General features: G+C 44.0%; 1 protein-coding gene across 2 annotated transcripts in view; it reads right to left on the minus strand.

Moving 5' to 3' along the window:
• SLC10A7 (solute carrier family 10 member 7) overlaps positions 1-22,910 on the minus strand; it is a 346,730-nt gene that overhangs the window by 71,680 nt on the left and 252,140 nt on the right. Inside the window, exon 7 of one of the 2 annotated variants that reach the window (XM_077279289.1) lies at positions 13,262-13,345. The exons of the other annotated variant lie outside the window; for it this stretch is intronic. Coding sequence (XP_077135404.1) covers positions 13,262-13,345 — 84 coding nt within the window. The remainder of the gene's footprint in view (positions 1-13,261; positions 13,346-22,910) is intronic. 2 annotated transcript variants of the gene reach the window in all.

Genomic DNA, 22,910 nt, shown 5'->3' on the forward strand with positions numbered 1-22,910 from the left:
CGCATCTTCCAGATGTGCCTTTTCTGGGGTGGCTGGGGGCAGATGTTTTTAGTCAGGGGGGGTCCTATAACCATGGTCCCTCTCTAGGCTATTAATATCACTGGCTTTACCACTGTGGGGGAGAAAATTGCGCGGGAGCCCACGCCAATTTTTTCTGTGATTTAACCCTTTATTTTAACAGCTAGAGCCACCAAATTTTTACACAAAGACACTTCTTACATTAGTAGTCAGGAATACGTAATAAAATAAGGGATATGAAATGGTTTACTGTATGTAAACCATGTCTCATATCCTGTCGGGTTTGTGAAGGAGATAGCAAAAGCCGGCAATTGAATTACCGGTTTTTCTGCTATCTAGCGCTGAATTAAATATATAATATGTGTGTGTGTGTCTCACTGATATATATATACCTATTCTATGTGTATATATCTATTCTATTCTAATCTGTCAGTATGATTTACTGTACACCACTGATTTGCCAGCTTTTCAAAGGACGCCGGTGCGTGCATAAAAATCGAACAGCAATACGGATGTCATGATAAAAAAAAAAATTGCATGACAATCGCATGATTTACCTCCGTTTTTCCGGTCCGTAAATCGGACCGTTTTTTTTCTTGCAAGTGGAAATGAGCCCTTAAAGTGAGAAATTGAGGGTTGAACGGCATGGCGACTTTGGACATATGCAAATGCAATGCAAAAATGTATCTGATGATTGTTCATTTCATTGGCACTTGAAACCCCAACACAATAGAAAGTAAAAATTCTAACACTACAAAGTGTTTGTGACTTTGCATCCCAGACAGCAATATATGTGACACAAATAAGGTTAAAAGGGTCCAATAGGCAAGGTGGGCATGTATACCAGTTAGAAAACAAGAAACAGAAGCAAACATTAATTGAACAGATATTTAAAGGGGTTGTGCCATGAACAAAAGTACATTATTAATCAACAGATCTTGGAATAAAAGTAAACTCTGCAACTGGATGTGTTTAAAAAAAATAAGAAGTGTTTTGTAGACCTAATTTACCATTAATTCAGACCTAATTAATGACATCAGTCTTGACAAACGGAATTAGCGTCTTATCTGTTGCAAAAACGAATGATGCAAATGGAAGTGGAAGGTCCCAATGATTATAACAGGGTCTGCCCGGGTTCTGTAATGTGTCCCATTTTCAGAATGGAAAAAACGTGCAGCATGCTGAACTTTTTTTCTGTTCTAAAAGCAGACATCTAACAGAACCTGTGGTACCAGTGGTAGTCAGATTGGCTCCTGTCACTAAACTGGAAACTCGTGACTAAAGCTCACCAAGGGTTAATCACTGGCCGGGTAACTAGAGAATGCATGAATGATAATGTGCAGACATGCTTTTTATTACTTATTCATGGAAAACAGTGGGTTTTGGTGTGCTTCTTTGAAAAATGTTCAAACTGGTAGAATATATGGGTGCACTGTGAAAATTCTATGTCATTAACATTTAATCATAAATTGCTCTTTAATATAAAACATAAAATAAAGGTCTGTCACAAGCACTTATGTGCAGGAGAAGAAGATGGCATGAAAGCATAAGGGAAGTAACACTGCAGTGACTATCAATAGCATCACTGGCTGTTTAACCCATGAACACCTGGAAGTCAGCCACCATGAGATGTATCACCCTACATGTTCTCCAAATTTGGGTTGACTGCAGTACAGAATCAAATATGTTTTGGCTTCTAGTTATTGGAAAAAAGGCTAATAAAGCAACATTCTCAGCAAGCAGTACATGCATGTAACCTGTCAGTCAAGGTTTACGAGAATCAAGAAGTGCAGGAAATAATTAAATACTATGCATGAAAGAATGCATTGCTATAGTTGTAAAATTGCTACACAGTTATACAAAAACAGATATATAAATGAGCTTTTGCATTCTTGTCTGGTCATAAACATCAGATAGGACACCCCCACCGATCAGAGGTTATAAACTCCAGCGGCAGACAGGTGTAAACAGGCTGAAAGGAGTGACAATGCACAACATTATTCAATATACAGTAACCGCTGCCAGGTACTGCAGATCAGCTCATTTTCAAGAGAATAGCAGCTTTGGTTGAAAAAAAATAAAATAGGAATTGTTCTGCAGTAGCCAGGAGCAGCTGCTACTCACTGAAAAAAGCTGTGCATTGCAACTCCATTTAAGGTGTCTATATCTGATGGCTGTGGGCTTATAACAGCTGACACCCAAGCAACACCTGCACCGATCTGATAATAATGACTTATCTAAAGAACTGGTCACCAGACAGCCCCTGTAACATGAAACACAGAACCAATTAAGTAACAAGGAGCGTAAATGTAAAATCATTAAAGTTTATTCAAACATATACCGTAATCTAAAATACAAAACAAGTGTATTCTGGATGCCTCAAGCCAAACTAGAAAAACAGCACAGGATGACACACTACACAAAAAAATCCTAAAGTATTCAAACAGCCTTCATATGAATAGGATTAACTCCTGTTATTTTATATAATGCTAGTCCTATGTTCATGATTCCACCCATATTGGAAGTGCACATAATTAGACTCCTTCATAAAGTGCATAGTGCTTATTACTAACTAGATTGTGGCCCGATTCTAACGCATCGGATATTCTAGAATATGCATGTCCCCGTAGTATATGGACAATGATGATTCGCGGCAGACTGTGCCCGTCGCTGATTCGTAGAGGCAACCTTTATAACATCATCGTCGCCATGGCAACCATTATGACATCTACGTCGATACTGTGCCCGTCGCTGATTGGTCGAGGCCTGGCGGCCTCGACCAATCAGAGACGCGGGATTTCCAGGACAGACAGACAGACAGAAAAACCCTTAGACAATTATATATATAGAAGACTAGATTGCAGCCCGATTCTAACGCATCGGGTAGCTGTATCTCACCCCGACGCCACGTTTCGCCTATCCTTCTTCCGGCTGCAGGGACAGGACGACTGGTTGCCATTGAAAGAAAACATGAGTGCAGCCAAGTACAGAAATATCTTGGATAAAAACCTCTTCCAGAGTGCTCTGGATCTCAGACTTGGCTAAAGATTCACTTTCCAACAAGTCAATGACCCTAAGCACACAGCTAAAATAACAAAGGAATGGCTTCAGAGCAACTCTGTGACCATTCTTGACTGGCCCGGCCAGAGCCCTGACCTAAACCCAATTGAGCATCTCTGGAGAGACCTGAAAATGGCTGTCCACCAATGTTCACCATCCACCCTGACAGAACTGGAGAGGATCTGCAAGGAAAATGGCAGATAATCCCCAAATTCAGGGGTGATAAACTTGTTGCATCGTTCCCAAGAAGAGTCATGGCCGTACCAGCTCAAAAGGGTGCTTCTACTCAATACTTCTACTCAATGCTTTGAATTTTTTCTATGTATGGATTGGATCATTTAGCAGGCAGAGTGAAAACCTTGGTTTTAAACCAGGGGTGGGGAACCTTTTTTCGGCCGGGGGCCATTTGGAAATTTCTACCATCATCCGGGTCCACATAAAAATGATCACCTTGAAAATTACCCTGGTATATTTAGTCAAACAATTACGGTAACTCACCCTTAATGTGACGGCTGGAGCTGCTTCTCTTTGGTGCAGCTGTGATGTTAGGTGATGCTGATCATGTTGGTTCTCACAGTTGCTTTTCCAGGAGTGGCACAAAGATCACAGGGGGGGAACAGAAATCACAGGTGGGGGGGCACAAAGATCAAAGGAGGGCACATAGTTGGGGGACACAGATCACGGAAGGGCACATAGCTGGAGGGGACAGATCACAGGGGGCACAGATCACATGGGAGCACGAATATCACAGGGGGTACAGAGCAGGGGGCACATAGCTGGAGGGCACAGAAATCACAGGGGGGTACATAGCTGGGGGGCACAGAGATCACAGGGGGGCATAGAGCTGGAGGGCACAGAAATCACAGGGGGAACAGATCACAGGTGGTTACATAGCTGGGGGGACACAGATCACAGAGGGCATATAGCTGGAGGGCACAGAAATCACAGGGGGGCATATAGCTGCGGGGGGCAGAGATCACTGAGGGGCACATAAATCACAGGGGGCACATAGCTGGGGTGACAGGAATCACAGGAGGGGCACAGAGATGACATGGGGGCACATAGCTGGGAGGCACAGAAGTCACAGGGGGCTTATAGTTGGGGGAGCAAAGAGATCATATTAGGGCACATAGCGGGGTGCACAGAGATCACAGGGGGCACATAGCTGGGGGCACAGGGATCACAGGAGGGGCACAGAGATGACATTGGAGCACATAGCTGGGAGGCACAGAGATCACAGGGGGCTTATAGTTGTGTGGAGCAAAAAGATCATATTGGGGCACAGATCACAGGGGCAAACATCTGGGGGGGCACAGGGATCACAGGAGGGGCACAGAGATGACATGGGGCCACAGAGATCACAGAGGGCTTATAGTTGGGGAACAAAGATCATATTGGGGCACATAGCGGGGGGCACAGGGATCACAGGGGCACATAGATTAGCTGAGGGACACAGATCATCTGCAGAGCTGCCAGCATCAAGATCGCTCTGGACTCTATGGCTGCTGCAGCAGCTCCTCTTCTGGGGCAGTAGGACGGGAGAGCATTCAGCACTGGCCCCGCCCACCCCAGCGCTAACCCCACCCACCCCGATGACACCATTCATGTGCAGGGCAGGCAGAATTCTGTTATGAACGCTGCGTGACATGCACTTGGAGTTAAAGCGCCAGCAGGATATGGCTGCCTCCCGGACATTGCGGACTCCAGGGACCATGCAAGTTAACTAGTGAGTGAAAATCATCAGACTACACAGATGATATCTAAGTGCAGTCCAATTTCTGTGGACTCACACAATGGAGAATGTGGCGACGTTTTTTTCTCCATCTTGTCCTCACAGTGTGCTCCAATTCTCTCATCCGAGATAATTTGATCACACTACGTTGACACTCAGGTCAAATTCTTATCAGAGTTTGACCATTGTGTAATGTGCATAATTGGCCCAAATCTATCTGATGAATCTACGGCGACCTAAACGAGCCCTTATATGGAGCAACACGGCCCCTGTGTGATGCAATACAGCAATGTTTCTAGCGAAGAATGCCTCAAAAACACAGAAGACTGAGTATGCTATTAGTTATATGTGACAGACCTCCATATGAAACTGATACAATGTGCCAGCATAAAAGCTCTATTATGGTTCTGTACAAATCGTAGCATAAGACACTACTCACACAAAACCAGTAAGAACACTAAAGGGAATGTATAATCAAAAAATTACCTATTGTTTAAATGAAGCCTTTTCCGTTTCATTAATTTAAAGAAAAATAATTGACAATGTTAGGACCATGCCGAATAGGGTCACCAAGATATGGTGGGATGACATTTACATCTTTTTGAACAAAATTATGTTAACTAAGCACCCTATATTATTTTGATGAACTATTGCTGTTTATTTAATACAGGATATTTGCTAATTATCTTGTGTGTTGTCTGTTACACAGTCAGACCAAAGGAAATGATGCACACTGAGCAATATTTATACTAGATCACTAGGTGCTCATAGACTGCTATGGTTTTCAGCAGTGCGAGCCTTATTACACAGGACAATGCACCACTGAGATCAATGATCTTTTATGCTGAATAAAAAAGTCACTTCACCTGATGAACAAGAATTTTGCTTGTTTGAGTGATCAGTAGACTGTTCACACGGCAAAATAATTGTGAATGAATTTTTGACAACACTTTCACAATTACAATGTAAATGCCCCTTTAGATAAAGGCCTGATTTGGTTATCTTCAGCATGGTACATAATTTCTGTGATGTGATTAACACACTACACGCTGGAGTGCCTTAAGTGGGGACTCTACTGTCTTAGAATGTTGTTTCAGTGTTACACTGTCTTACCACACTACTGTGGCTATATTAAATGGTAAGCGTTTGAACAATATCCTCAAACCTATGCCCTACACATACTCTATATGGACAAAATTATTCAGACACCTATACCATGCATCTATAGGAGATCTTATGACATCAGATTATAAATCTTTAGGCATTATGAAATTGGTCCCTTATTTGCGGCTATAAAGCTTCCACTCTTCTACAAAGCTTTCTACAAGATTTTATAACGAGTCTGAATAAAGTTTTGCCCTTTCATCCAAATGAGCATTTGTGATGTCAGACAATGATGTTGGATGAGAGACTCAATCTCCGATCTAGTTAACCCGAATGGTGTATGATGGTTTTGAGGTCAGACCTCCGTGCGGACCAGTCATGCCCTTCCACAGCAGACTCATCCAACCATGCCTTTCTGGACCTTGCTTTGTGCACTGGGGTCAGTCATGCTGGAACAAAGAAAAAAAAAAAAAAAAAAGGGGTCTACCCCAAACTGTTCCCACAAAGTTAGAAGCACACAACCGTCTTGGCAAGCTGAAGCGTTATATTTCCCTTACTCAAACCCTGAGAAACAACCTTGTCTCGAAACTTTAACTTCATGGCTGAGTTGTTGGTTCTTAACCCCTTCATGACCCAGCCTATTTTGGCCTTAATGACCTTGCCGTTTTTTGCAATTCTGACCAGTGTCCCTTTATGAGGTAATAACTCAGGAACGCTTCAACGGATCCTAGCGATTCTGAGATTGTTTTTTCGTGACATATTGGGCTTCATGTTAGTGGTAAATTTAGGTCGATAATTTCTGAGTTTATTTGTGAAAAAAAACGAAATTTGGCAAAAAATTTGAAAATTTCGCAATTTTCACATTTTTAATTTTTATTCTGTTAAACCAGAGAGTTATGTGACACAAAATAGTTAATAAATAACGTTTCCCACATGTCTACTTTACATCAGCACAATTTTGGAAACAATATTTTTTTTGCTAGGAAGTTATAAGGGTTAAAATTTGACCAGTGATTTCTCATTTTTACAACAAAATTTACAAAACCATTTTTTTTAGGGACCACCTCACATTTGAAGTCATTTTGAGGGTTCTATATGGCTGAAAATACCCAAAAGTGACACCATTCTAAAAACTGCACCCCTCAAGGTGCTCAAAACCACATTCAAGAAGTTTATTAACCCTTCAGGTGTTTCACAGCAGCAGAAGCAACATGGAAGTAAAAAATGAACATTTAACTTTTTAGTCACAAAAATGATCTTTTAGCAACAATTATTTTATTTTCCCAAGGGTAAAAGGAGAAACTGGACCAGGGACGTTGTTGTCCAATTTGTCCTGAGTACGCTGATACCTCATATGTGGGGGTAAACCACTGTTTGGGCGCACGGCAGGGCTCGGAAGGGAAGGAGCGCCATTTGACTTTTTGAATGAAAAATTGGCTCCAATCTTTAGCGGACACCATGTCGCGTTTGGAGAGCCCCCGTGTGCCTAAACATTGGAGCTCCCCCACAAGTGACCCCATTTTGGAAACTAGACCCCCCAAGGAACTCATCTAGAGGCATAGTGAGCACTTTAAAAACCCCCAGGTGCTTCACAAATTGATCCGCAAAAATGAAAAAGTACTTTTTTTTCACACAAAATTTCTTTTAGCCTCAATTCTTTCATTTTCACATGGGCAACAGGATAAAATGGATCCTAAGATTTGTTCGGCAATTTCTCCTGAGTATGCCGATACCTCATATGTGGGGGTAAACCACTGTTTGGGTGCACGGCAAAGCTTGGAAGGGGAGGCGTGCCATTTGACTTTTTGAATGGAAAATTAGCTCCAATCGTTAGCGGACACCATGTTGCGTTTGGAGAGCCCCTGTGTGCCTAGACATTGGAGCTCCCCTACAAGTGACCCCATTTTGGAAACTAGACCCCCCAAGGAACTTATCTAGATGCATAGTGAGCACTTATAACCCCCAGGTGCTTCACAGAAGTTTATAACGCAGAGCCGTGAAAATAAAAAAATAATTTTTCTTTCCTCAAAAATGATTTTTAGCCCAGAATTTTTTATTTTCCCAAGGGTAAAAGGAGAAATTGGACCCCAAATGTTGTTGTCCAGTTTGTCCTGAGTACGATGATACCCCATATGTGGGGGTAAACCACTGTTTGGGCGCACGGCAGGGCTCGGAAGGGAAGGCACGCCATTTGGCTTTTTGAATGGAAAATTAGCTCCAATCATTAGCGGACACCATGTTGCGTTTGGAGAGCCCCTGTGTGCCTAAACATTGGAGCTCCCGCACAAGTGACCCCATTTTGGAAACTAGACCTCCCAAGGAACTAATCTAGATGTGTGGTGAGCACTTTGAACCCCCAAGTGCTTCACAGAAGTTTATAACGCAGAGCCATGAAAATAAAAAATAATTTTTCTTTTCTCAAAAATGATTTTTTAGCCCACAATGTTTTATTTTCCCAAGGGTAACAGGAGAAATTGGACCCCAAAAATTGTTGTCCAGTTTCTCCTGAGTACGCTGATACCCCATATGTGGGGGTAAACCACTGTTTGGGCACATGCCGGGGCTCGGAAGGGAAGTAGTGACGTTTTGGAATGCAGACTTTGATGGAATGGTCTGCGGGCATCATGTTACGTTTGCAGAGCCCCTGATATGCCTAAACAGTAGAAACCCCCCACAAGTGACCCCATTTTGGAAACTAGACCCCCCCAAGGAACTTATCTAGATGTGTGGTGAGCACGTTCAACCCCCAAGTGCTTCACAGAAGTTTACAACGCAGAGCCGTGAAAATAAAAAAATCATTTTTCTTTCCTCAAAAAAGATGTTTTAGCAAGCAATTTTTTATTTTCACAAGGGTAACAGGAGAATTTGGACCCCAATATTTGTTGCCAAGTTTGTTGTGAGTACGCTGATACCCCATATGTGGGGGTAAACCACTGTTTGGGCACACGTCAGGGCTCGGAAGGGAAGTAGTGACATTTGAAATGCAGACTTTGATGGAATGGTCTGCGGGCGTCACATTGCATTTGCAGAGCCCCTGATGTGCCTAAACAGTAGAAACATTCCACAAGTGACCCCATTTTGGAAACTAGACCCCCGAAGGAACTTATCTAGATGTGTGGTGAGCACTTTCAACCCCCAAGTGCTTCACAGAAGTTTATAACGCAGAGCCGTGAAAATAAAAAATAATTGTTCTTTCCTCAAAAATTATGTTTTAGCAAGTAATTTTTTATTTTTGCAAGGGTAACAGGAGAAATTGGACCCCAACAGTTGTTGCCCAGTTTGTCCTGAGTACGCTGGTACCCCAAATGTGGGGGTAAACCACTGTTTGGGCGCACGTCGGGGCTTGGAAGGGCGGGAGCACCATTTGACTTTTTGAACGCAAGATTGGCTGGAATCAATGGTGGCGCCATGTTGCGTTTGGAGACCCCTGATGTGCCTAAACAGTGGAAACCCCTCAATTCTAACTTCAACACTAACCCCAACACACCCCTAATCCTAATCCCAACTGTAGCCATAACCCTAATCACAACCCTAACCCCAACACACCCCTAACCACAACCCTAACCGCAACACACCCGTAACCCTAATTCCAACCCTAATCCTAACCCTAATCCCAACCGTAACCCTAATCCCAACCCTAACCACAACTGTAACCCCAACACACCCCTAACCCTATCCGTAACCCTAACCACAAGCCTAATCTTAACCCTATTTCAAACCCTAGCCCTAATTCCAACCCTAACTCTAATTCCAACCCTAACCCTAAGGTTATTTGCCCACGTTGCGGATTCGTGTGAGATTTTTCCGCACGATTTTTGAAAAATCTGCAGGTAAAAGGCACTGCGTTTTACCTGCGGATTTACAGCAGATTTCCAGTGTTTTTTTATGCGGATTTCACCTGCGGATTCCTATTGAGGAACAGGTGTAAAACGCTGCGGAATCCGCACAAAGAATTGACATGCTGCGGAAAATACAACGCAGCGTTTCTGCACGGAATTTTCCGCACCATGGGCACAGCGGATTTGGTTTTCCTTAGGTGTACATGGTACTGTAAACCTGATGGAAAACTGCTTCGAATTCGCAGCGGCCAATCCGCTGCGGATCCGTGGCCAATCCGCTGCGGATCCGCGGCCAATCCGCTGCGGATCCGCGGCCGATCCGCTCTGTGTGCACATGCCATAACCCTACCCCTAACCCTAACCCTACCCGTAACCCTAACCCTACCCCTAACCCTAGTTCTAACCCTAACCCTAGTGGAAAAAGAAAAAAAAATATTTTCTCTATTTTATTATTGTCCCTACCTATGGGGGTGATAAAGGGGGGGGGGTTATTTATTATTTTTTTATTTTGATCGCTGTGATAGAACCTACCACAGCGATCAAAATGTACTTGTAATGAATCTGCCGGCCGGCAGATTCGGCGGGCGCACTGAGCATGCGCCCGCCATTTTGGAAGATGGCGGCGCCCAGCGAGGAGACGGACGGACACCGGGAGCCTCGGTAAGAATAAGGGGGGGGGAGATCGGGGCACGGGGGGGGCGTCGGAGCACCGGGGGGTGACATAGGAGCAGGGGGGGAGCGGGCAGGAGGACGGGGGAGCGGAGCACAGGACGGAGGGGACCGGACCCCATAACGGAGCACTGGGGGGGCGATCGGTGGGGTGGGTCACTTCAGGTTTTCCAGCCATGGCCGATGGTATTGCAGCATCGGCCATGGCTGGATTGTAATATTTCACCAGTTTTTTAGGTGAAATATTACAAATCGCTCTGATTGGCTGTTGAAAGTGAAACTGCCAATCAGAGCGATCGTAGCCACGGGGGGGTGAAGCCACCCCCCCTGGGCTGAAGTACCACTCCCCCTCTCCCTGCAGATCGGGTAAAATAGGAGTTAACCCCTTCACCCGATCTGCAGGGACGCGATCATTCCATGACGCCACATAGGCGTCATGGGTCGGATTGGCACGGGTTTTCATGACGCCTACGTGGCGTCATGGGTCGGGAAGGGGTTAAAGGCTTCCACTTTTAGAAAATGGCACTTCTAGCTGATCGTGGAATGTTTAGGAGAGAAGAAATGTCATGAATTGACTTGAGACAACAATGGCATTTATTTACAGGTCCACGCCCCAATGCAGTGAGCTCTTTAGAATGTAGCATTCTTTATCAAATGTTTATAAAAGCAGACTGCAGGGTGAGGGGATGAATAATATTCAATTATGGCTACAGGACTGAAAAACTAGAACTCAATATTTAATTGTCAGTTCACACTACACATTTTGACTGGCTGGTCGGCGATCATTTACTAACCTATGCAAATGCGCATTGCATGATGTGAAATAGATTGTTCCGTGAATTTCGGCCAGCGCAGCTCCTGCTTACACAATGATAATCGCGCAGTGTGAAAGCGCCTTTTGGGGTGTGTGTATCCTACTATATGCATGTCCATTGCATACTTCTGCCAGTGATGCTCATTGGAAAGAATACCACATCGAATACTGTATATTTTCTGCATGAACCACTTATATTGAAGGAACATAAACCTAAACTACACCCTGTCAAAATCAGTGTAATGGAACTAACATGTTTCTACCCCATTAAAACAAACAAAAAAAATGCAAAAGCTGTTCAAAAAGTGTAACACAAAAAAGAAATTTGCTCATCCATTTCCATGCAAAATCAAAAGAAGGATCAAACACTCGTCACTAAGGGGTTGTAAAATAAGTTATCTTTGCATTGTGTTTACTGGTTCTTTCAAAGAAAAATAAAAGGTCACTTAAAGGTTGAGAAAGATTACTGTACTTAAAAAGTTATATACTTAAACTTAACCCATCTTGTATTGAGCCAGAGCAAAACAACAACTAGAGACCATTGCGCATATGAAATGGTGAAAATAATTTCTTATAATCACAAAATTCTCTAATATAACATACATATTAATGGAGGCATGTGATTCAACTCGGTTGTTCTGAATATACTCACAAATATGTCGCCTGGATTACTATTTAATATTGATGATCTGAAAACTAATTAAATATACATGATGTTGGACTAACATTGCTGGTGACATCTGCAGAGCTTTGAGCAAGAGGCCGTTCATTAGACACCTCCAGAGAATAACTTGGATGTGTTCAGAATCTGATCTGTCACCCACAATTTTATCTGAGAGTCTCCTCTTGTTTGCCTATTGACCAAAGCTGCGCTGCCTGTAGCGGCTACTGTGTGCAGCATACTTATGTATTCCACAAGGAAACCATATAGTGCAGCTGTGAAAGAACACGGTGTAAAACTGAACCTGCTCCTCGCTATACCATCTCTCACTACAATCCCATCATTCTTCCATTTTCTTACACAAGAAGGACGTTCATTATCCTGTTGTAGATTTTAGTTTGCATCATCTCAGTAGGACAATGATTGGGAAACAAAAGTGCGACAAAAGCAGAAGAAAGATCTGATGAGAGTTTGCATTTGTGGACTACCACTAGTATTTTCCCAGGTGGTACATGGCCTGAGACTAAAATGGGTCAACTATGTCACCGCAGAGAAAGCCAAGCAGAGCTTGGATTACATCTGACAAGCCGCTGATGGTTAGACATTGGTGTCATATCCTAATAATAAGTGAGGAATGACAATCCTAAGACTATTAAGACGTGAAGTCCAATATTTTATTTTAATTTCTCGATTAGACACACAGGGGCATATCTTGAGATGTTAAGTGGATCACTGGCGGTATAATGCTATTTTGGCCTAAAGCGTTTATCCTTTAGACAAGAGATAGTTGCAAGATCAGTAGGGGGGCTGATCACCAGAATGGGTATTCTGTTCTTTCGTTCTATCCAGCCATAAGACCAAAGTGTCTGAAACCTGCAACCTGCAGATCTATTCACAGCCCATTAGAGTGATATCCTCCGAGGTCTGAGCAGGGTTGTAGAAGCTGTCTTCTCCCGATAGCTCATTTCAAAACCATCCAGCATGCTTTATAATAACGTATACTCACCTTCCTGATCCTCTTCCAACATTGCTGGGTTTCCTAATGGTCTCTGTACCTACCCTTCCAGCCAGACGGGTATGTGACTATTGTGGCCAGTGATGTTTCTGCGTTGTCATATGCCCAACTGGTCACAAGAGTAAATACAGAGCCAGAAATTGAAGGAAGATTTGTTGGGTATCAGTAGGGTGAGTATATTTTGTTTCATTATTTTAAAATTTGTTGGATGGCATTAAAAAAAAAATATAAATTAAGTGGTAGACAATTACTTCAAGAAACAAGCGTTTCATCAATAACAAATTGTAATTATACCTTAGCATGATAGCAATTCTTGATGTTGACTGACCAACATAAATGAAGAACATACCTGACCAATGATCAGTGGAACCACAACAGTCATGAACAACTGAGAGAATATAGAGGTAAAGGGTACTGATGATGATGATCCCAACTATAGGAGGGAAAAAAAAAAGACACACATGAAAACTGCCTGGTGAATCATCATTCTTCAAAAAACAAATTATAGTAAAAGCTTATTTTGGAACAAATGACACGGGTTTGTGTAGACTTGCATTATATATTCCATTCTGTGGGAAATGAACAGGTATACTTGCTTTAGAAACGACAATATTATGGTTGCATAAGGGAACTTTAAAATTCAAGGGAAAAAAAAGGGCTATGGGTACAAAGTGTGTTAGGGTATGTTTCCACGTTCAGGATTGCATCAGAATTTGACGCAGGTAAAATCTGCACCTGAGGTCACTGGCAGGTCACCTGCGTTTTTCATGCGTTTTTTGACACCTTTTTTAATGCAGATTTGTGTGTGTTTTTGTAAGCTCAAAGATATACCAAAAAAAAAAAAAGAATGATGTAATTTCTTATCCCACCTCTTCATTTACATACTCCATTGAAGAATAATGTTTACACACACAGATAGATGATAAATAGATAGATAATAGATAGATCTATCGTATCTATCTATAAATATATCTATCGATAGATATATCTATAGCTAGCTAGATATATATTGATAGATAGATGATAGATAGAAAATAGATAGATACGATAGATAGATAATACCAAGCCCGATGTTTAGTATATCTATCGATATATCTATAAATATATCTATAGATAGATTATACATCTATATAATCATTTAAGGGGTTTGTCTGTCTGTCTGTCTGTAATGGAAATCCTGAGTCGCTGATTGGTCGCAGCCGGCAGGCCGCGACCAATCAGCAACAGGCTTAGTCCGGCCGCGAATTGGCCCCTCCCTACTCCCCTTCAGTCAGCGCCAGTGTGTCGCCCCATCCCGGACCAACTTTTTACTATTGATGCTGGCTATGCAGCATCAATAGTAAAAATATATAATGTTAAAAATAATAAATAAAAAAATAAAAAATCATGCTATTCTGACCTTCCATCGCCTCCGCAGCTTTCCAGCTCCTCCCGATTCTGTTCCCAGAGATGCATTGCGAAATTACCCAGATGACTTCACGGTCTCTGGCTAAGACCGCTAAGTCATCTGGGTAATTTCGCAATGCATCTCTGGGAATGGAAACTGCCAGCCGCATCGCGAGGAGCGGGACAGCTTCAGTGGACGACGGAAGGGGAGTATATAACTATTTTTTATTAGAATTACTTTTTTCACAGGGATATGGTGCCCACACTGCTGTATACTACGTGGGCTGTTATATACTGCGTGGGCTGTGCTATATACTACGTGGGCTGTGTTATATACTACGTGGGCTGTGTTATATAGTATGTGGCTGCTATATACTACGTGGCTGCTATATACTACATGGCTGCTATATACTACGTGGCTGTGCTATCTACTGCGTGGGCTGTGCTATATACTACGTGGCTGCTATATACTACGTGGCTGTGCTATATACTACGTGGCTGTGCTATATACTATTTGGCTGTGCTATATACTACGTGGCTGCTATATACTACGTGGCTGCTATATACTACGTGGCTGTGCTATATACTACGTGGCCGGCCGCGACCAATCAGCGATATTGGCGCGGAATTTAACCCCCACTCACAGAGCGACGTACATACATACATACATATTCTAGAATACCCAATGCGTTAGAATCGGGCCACCATCTAGTAGATATGTAATAGCAAGGCCGATGTTTATGAATGAATAAATAAAAATAAAAAAAAAATGGAGTGGGCTCCTGCGCAATTTTCTGCACCAGAGGGGGAAAGCGAACGGCTGGGGGCCAATATTTGTAGCCTGGGAAGGGGGTAATACCCATGACCCCTCTCTAGGCTATGAATATTAGCCCGCAGCTGTCTGCATAGCCTTTACTGGCTATTACATTAAGGGGACCCCCCAAAAAAATGACGTGGGGTCCCCCTAAATTTTATAGCCAGAAAGGCTACGCAGACAGCTGCGGGCTGATATTCATAGCCTAGAGAGGGGCCATGGTTATTGGCCCCACCCGGCTACATATACCAGCCCCCAGCCGTCCCAGAAATGGCGCATATGTAAGATGCGCGAATTCCGGCACTTAGCCCCTCTCTTCCCACTCCCGTGCAGCGGTGGGATATGGGGTAATTAGGGGTTAATGTCTCCTTGCTATTGTAAGGTGACATTAAGCCTGGTTAATAATGGAGAGGCGTCAATAAGACACCTATCCATTTAATATTCTTAATTTTACCATACTCGATCGCCTGCATAAAAAATTAAAATAATAAACCAACCGTATACTACCTGTCCGCCGTAGTCCAATTAATAACGAATGTCACACGACAATCTCCCCTATAGAACAGTGACATCGGGTGATGTCACTGCTCTATAGGCCCTCCAGTGACACACTGACAGCAGACAATGGCTCCTGCTGTCCATCACTGAGGTTACCTTAGTTCAGGGTCTCACTTTATGGCAAAAGCTGCGTGGGAATTTTCCCACACAGCTGTGCCACAAGTGAGACTAGGGACTATTTCTCACAAGGGCGCAGGAATATATTGCTGAAGGATACCGTCTGTCATTGTATTCCTGGAGCGCGGTCACATCAGCTGATGTGGCTGCTCTCCATGGGAGATCGTTGTGGGACACTCGTTTTAATTGGATATCTGCGGACTCAGGGAGTATATTGTTTGTTTATTATTTTTACATTTTTTACAGGTGACAATGGCTTTGGGGATCAAGGTGACAAGGTGATGGTGAGTATGTACTCTATGTTATAATGTACTGTATGTCTATATGTATGTAGTGTATGTATGTGTTGTATGTTGCATGTTGTATGGTGCATGTCACATGGTGCATGTCGCATGGTGCATGTCGCATGGTGCATGTCGCATGGTGCATGTTGTATGTCGCATGGTGAATGTTGTATGTCGCATGGTGAATGTTGTATGTCGCATGGTGCATGTTGTATGTCGCATGTTGTATGTCGCATGGTGCATGTTGCATGTCGCATTGTGCATGTTGCATGTCACATGTTGTGTGTTGCATTTCGCATGCTGTGTGTCGCATGTTGCATGTGCATGTTGCATGTCACATGTTGTGTGTTGCATGTCGTATGTTGCATCTCGTATGGTGTATGTTGTGTGTTATATGTGCACACAGTGTTGACGAGTCCGGCTCTGCTACAACTGGATGCCTGACATCCAGGTGTAGCAGAGCCTGTAGATGATTGCCGGAGATAACTCTCCAGTGATCACCTACATTGCAGCATTCGCACAATCAGCTGATCAGCTGTTTGCGAGAACCAGACTAGTGATCGGAGATAAGTCCCGGTCACGTGCACGGACGTTCTCGCGATAAGATAAGTTATAGCGAGAACTGCAGTGAACGAGGGACTTCCGGCGGCGGGACAGGTGAGCTGGCAGACATGCGTAGTAAGCTGCATTTACGCAGTTTCTACGCATGTGACTAATCATTAGATGCGGTTTTACCGCATCTAATGATAGTCTATGGTAAATTTACGGCACGGCGACGGAACGTTGCCGCATTGTAAACAGACATGCTGCGTTCTGAAAAGACACGCCGCATGTCCGTTTACGCGGGTCTGCCGCCTGGGTGTTTTACCGCATAGTGGAGACGGGATTTCATGAAATCCACTCCACTATGCTGTAACATCTGGACACTGCGTGTTTGACGCTGCGCTCTAATCAGCATCAAACACGCAGCGTTTCCTGAACGTGGAAACATACCCTTTGCAGGATATCTGTCATGATTCCCAATGGCAGGGAATTTAACACATAACACGGGAAAATACAGGACGAGCTCTAGGGTGATGGAACCTGAGCTGACCGCGATCCTGAACCTCAACACTCATCTAGCAGTAGCCGGGGAACGTTCCTGGGGGGACTCTAGACGTCTCGCGCCAGCCGGAGATCTAGCTACCCCTATCAGAAGAATTATAGACCTATCTTGCCTCCAGAGAAATATTCCCACAGAAATAGCAGCCCCCCACATATAATGACGGTGAAATGAGAGGAAGGCACAAACGTAGTTATGAAAACAGATTCAGCAAAAATGAGGCCCGCTTAAGCTAGATAGCAGAGGATACAAAAGGTGAACTGCGCGGTCAGCTAAAAACCCTTCAAAATACCATCCTGAAATTACTTGAACTCATGTGCCAACTCATGGTACATGAGTGGTAATTTCAGCCCACTAGAGCAACCAGCAACAGAGGATTACATATCTGCAAGCTGGACTAAAAGCATGAAAGCAAACATGAAACAGGGGAATCAGACTTAGCTTGTCCTGAAGGCTTTAGGAGCAGGTAGCAAAGGTAACAGACACACACTGATACATTGATAGCCGGCAAGGGAATGACAGGAAGGCCAGGTTAAATAGGAAACACCCAGCCTCTGATGGACAGGTGGAAACCAGAGGCCGCAACCCACCAAAGTCACCCAGTACCAGTTGTAACCACCAGAGGGAGCCCAAAAACAGAATCCACAACAGTACCCCCCCCTTGAGGAGGGGTCACCGAACCCTCACGAGAACCCCCAGGGCGATCAGGATGAGCTCTATGGAAGGCGCGGACCAAATCAGTCGCATGAACATCAGAGGCGACCACCCAGGAATTATCCTCCTGACCATAACCCTTCCACTTAACCAAATACTGGAGTTTACGTCTGGAAACACGAGAATCCAAGATCTTCTCAACAACATACTCCAATTCTCCCTCCACCAGCACCGGAGCAGGAGGCTCAACCGAAGGAACAACGGGCACCTCATACCTCCGCAATAACGACCGATGGAACACATTATGAATAGCAAACGATGCTGGGAGATCCAAACGAAAAGATACAGGGTTAAGAATCTCCAAGATCTTATAAGGACCGATGAACCGAGGCTTGAACTTAGGAGAAGATACCTTCATAGGGACAAAACGAGAAGACAACCACACCAAGTCCCCAACACGAAGTCGGGGACCCACGTGGCGACGGCGATTAGCAAACTGCTGAGCCTTCTCCTGAGACAACTTCAAATTGTCCACCACCTGATTCCAAATCTGATGTAGCCTGTCCACCACCACGTCCACTCCAGGACAATCTGAAGGCTCTACCTGACCAGAGGAAAAACGAGGATGAAACCCCGAATTACAAAAGAAAGGAGAAACCAAAGTAGCAGAACTAGCCCGATTATTAAGGGCAAATTCGGCCAGTGGCAAAAAGGCAACCCAGTCATCTTGATCAGCAGAAACAAAACACCTTAAATAAGTTTCCAAGGTCTGATTAGTTCGCTCTGTCTGTCCATTCGTCTGAGGATGGAATGCAGACGAGAAAGACAAATTAATGCCCATCTTAGCACAAAACGTCCGCCAAAATCTAGACACAAACTGGGATCCTCTGTCAGAAACGATATTCTCCGGAATCCCATGCAAACGAACCACGTTCTGAAAAAATAAAGGAACCAACTCAGAGGAGGAAGGCAACTTAGGCAAGGGTACCAAATGAACCATCTTAGAAAAGCGGTCACACACAACCCAGATAACGGACATTTTCTGTGAGACAGGGAGATCTGAAATAAAATCCATGGAAATGTGCGTCCAAGGCCTCTTCGGGATAGGCAAGGACAACAACAACCCACTGGCCCGAGAACAGCAAGGCTTAGCCCGAGCACACACTTCAGAAGACTGCACAAAGGTGCGCACATCCCTTGACAAGGAAGGCCACCAAAAAGACCTGGCCACCAAGTCTCTAGTACCAAATATTCCAGGATGACCAGCCAACACAGAAGAATGGACCTCGGAGATGACTCTACTGGTCCAATCATCCGGAACAAACAGTCTTTCTGGTGGACAACGATCAGGTTTATCCGCCTGAAACTCCTGCAATGCACGTCGCAAGTCTGGGGAGACGGCGGACAATATTACCCCATCCCTAAGGATACCAGTAGGCCCAGAGTCTCCAGGAGAGTCAGGCACAAAACTCCTGGAAAGAGCATCCGCCTTCACATTCTTTGAACCTGGCAGGTATGAAACCACAAAATTGAAACGAGAAAAGAATAACGACCAACGAGCCTGTCTAGGATTCAGACGCCTGGCAGACTCAAGGTAAATCAAATTTTTGTGATCAGTCAAAACCACCACACGATGTCTAGCACCCTCAAGCCAATGACGCCACTCCTCAAATGCCCACTTCATGGCCAAAAGCTCCCGATTACCCACATCATAATTGCGCTCGGCGGGCGAGAATTTTCTAGAAAAGAACGCACATGGCTTCATCACCGAGCCATCGGAACTTCTCTGTGACAAAACCGCCCCCGCTCCAATCTCGGAAGCATCAACCTCAACCTGAAAAGGAAGTGAAACATCTGGTTGACATAACACAGGAGCAGAAGAAAACCGGCGCTTAAGTTCCTGAAAGGCCTCCACAGCCGTAGGAGACCAATTAGCAACATCAGCACCCTTTTTAGTCAAATCAGTCAAAGGTTTAACAACACTGGAAAAATTAGTAATGAACCGACGATAAAAATTAGCAAAACCCAAAAACTTCTGAAGACTCTTTAACAGATGTAGGTTGTGTCCAGTCACAAATCGCCTGAACCTTGACGGGATCCATCTCAATAGTAGAAGGAGAAAAAATGTACCCCAAAAAAGAAATCTTCTGGACTCCGAAGAGACATTTTGAGCCCTTCACAAACAGAGAATTGGCCCGCAGGACTTGAAACACCTTCCTGACCTGTAGAACATGAGACTCCCAGTCATCAGAAAACACCAAAATATCATCCAAATACACAATCATAAACTTATCCAGATATTCACGGAAAATATTGTGCATAAAGGACTGAAAGACTGAAGGAGCATTAGAAAGTCCAAAAGGCATTACCAAATACTCAAAATGGATCTCAGGCGTATTAAATGCGGTTTTCCACTCATCACCCGGCTTTATCCGCACAAGATTATACGCACAGCGAAGATCTATCTTAGTGAACCACCTAGCCCCCTTAATGCGAGCAAACAAATCAGTCAATAATGGCAATGGATACTGATATTTGACTGTAATCTTATTCAGAAGGCGATAATCTATACAAGGCCTCAGGGAACCGTCTTTTTTAGCCACGAAAAAAAAACCTGCTCCCAGAGGGGACGAAGATGGACGAATATGTCCCTTTTCCAAGGACTCCTTAATATAATTCCGCATGGCAGTATGCTCTGGTACTGACAGATTAAATAAACGACCCTTAGGGAACTTACTGCCAGGAATTAATTCTATAGCACAGTCACAATCCCTATGAGGAGGGAGCGAATTGAGCTTAGGCTCCTCAAATACATCCCGATAGTCAGACAAAAACACAGGGACCTCAGAAGGAGTAGATGAAGCGATTGAAATCAGAGGTGCATTATCATGAACCCCCTGACATCCCCAGCTTAACACAGACATTGTTTTCCAATCCAGGACTGGATTATGAGTTTGTAACCATGGCAGACCAAGCACTAGTACATCATGTAAATTATACAGTACAAGGAAGCGAATCACCTCCTGATGAACGGGAGTCATGCGCATGGTCACTTGTGTCCAGTACTGCGGTTTATTCATAGCCAATGGTGTAGAGTCAATTCCCTTCAAAGGAATAGGAACTTCCAGAGGCTCCAGACTAAAACCGCAGCGTTTGGCAAATGACCAATCCATAAGACTCAGGGCAGCGCCCGAATCCACATAGGCATCGACGGAAATGGATGACAGTGAACAAATCAGAGTTACAGACAAAATGAACTTAGACTGCAGAGTACTAATGGCAAAAGATTTATCAACCTTTTTTGTGCGTTTAGAGCATGCTGATATAACATGAGCTGAATCACCACAATAAAAACACAATCCATTTTTCTGCCTATAATTTTGCCGTTCACTTCTGGACTGAATTCTATCACATTGCATAGTCTCAGGTGCCTGTTCAGAAGACACCGCCAACTGGTGCACAGGTTTGCGCTCCCGTAAACGCCGATCAATCTGAATGGCCATAGTCATAGACTCATTCAGACCTGTAGGCGCAGGGAACCCCACCATAATATCCTTAATGGCCTCAGAAAGACCATCTCTGAAGTTTGCAGCCAGGGAGCACTCATTCCACTGAGTAAGCACCGACCATTTCCGAAATTTTTGACAATATACTTCCGCTTCATCTTGCCCCTGAGAGAGGGCCAATAAAGCCTTTTCAGCCTGAATCTCCAGATTAGGTTCCTCATAGAGCAATCCCAGTGCCAGAAAAAACACATCCACACTGAGCAATGCAGGATCCCCTGGAGCCAATGCAAATGCCCAATTCTGAGGGTCGCCCCGCAGGAAAGATATTACAATCTTGACCTGCTGAGCAGGGTCTCCAGAGGAGCGAGATTTCAAAGAAAGAAACAATTTGCAATTGTTCCTGAAATTCAGGAAGGTAGATCTATCTCCAGAAAAAAACTCTGGGATAGGAATTCTAGGTTCAGACATAGGAGTGTGAACAACAAAATCCTGTATGTTTTGAACTTTTGCAGCAAGATTATTCAGGCTGGAAGCCAAACTCTGGACATCCATGTTAAACAGCTAAGGTCAGAGCCATTCAAGGGTTAAGAGGAGGTAAAAAGCAGCTAGACAGCAATTAAGGGCTAGGCAGCAAAACTCTGAGGGAAAAAAAAAAAATTTCCTTTCAACACTTCTTTGTCTCCTGCTTCAGCCCAAACAATTAACACTTTGTAGGCCGGCTATACTGTCATGATTCCCAATGGCAGGGAATTTAACACATAACACGGGAAAATACAGGACGAGCTCTAGGGTGATGGAACCTGAGCTGACCGCGATCCTGAACCTCAACACTCATCTAACAGTAGCCGGGGAACGTTCCTGGGGGGACTCTAGACGTCTCGCGCCAGCCGGAGATCTAGCTACCCCTATCAGAAGAATTATAGACCTATCTTGCCTCCAGAGAAATATTCCCACAGAAATAGCAGCCCCCCACATATAATGACGGTGAAATGAGAGGAAGGCACAAACGTAGTTATGAAAACAGATTCAGCAAAAATGAGGCCCGCTTAAGCTAGATAGCAGAGGATACAAAAGGTGAACTGCGCGGTCAGCTAAAAACCCTTCAAAATACCTTCCTGAAATTACTTGAACTCATGTGCCAACTCATGGTACATGAGTGGTAATTTCAGCCCACTAGAGCAACCAGCAACAGAGGATTACATATCTGCAAGCTGGACTAAAAGCATGAAAGCAAACATGAAACAGGGGAATCAGACTTAGCTTGTCCTGAAGGCTTTAGGAGCAGGTAGCAAAGGTAACAGAGACACAATGATACATTGATAGCCGGCAAGGGAATGACAGGAAGGCCAGGTTAAATAGGAAACACCCAGCCTCTGATGGACAGGTGGAAACCAGAGGCCGCAACCCACCAAAGTCACCCAGTACCAGTTGTAACCACCAGAGGGAGCCCAAAAACAGAATCCACAACAGATATCCCAATATAAAGGCCCACTACCTTTGAGGACTCTTTTACAGTATTCTAGTATGCTGTATGTCCCTAGTCCCCGTCACCTAGCACAAAACAGAGATTTTATTAT

The sequence above is a fragment of the Ranitomeya variabilis genome, chromosome 1 (assembly GCF_051348905.1).
Source record: "Ranitomeya variabilis isolate aRanVar5 chromosome 1, aRanVar5.hap1, whole genome shotgun sequence".
Classification (NCBI taxonomy): Eukaryota; Metazoa; Chordata; class Amphibia; order Anura; family Dendrobatidae; genus Ranitomeya; species Ranitomeya variabilis.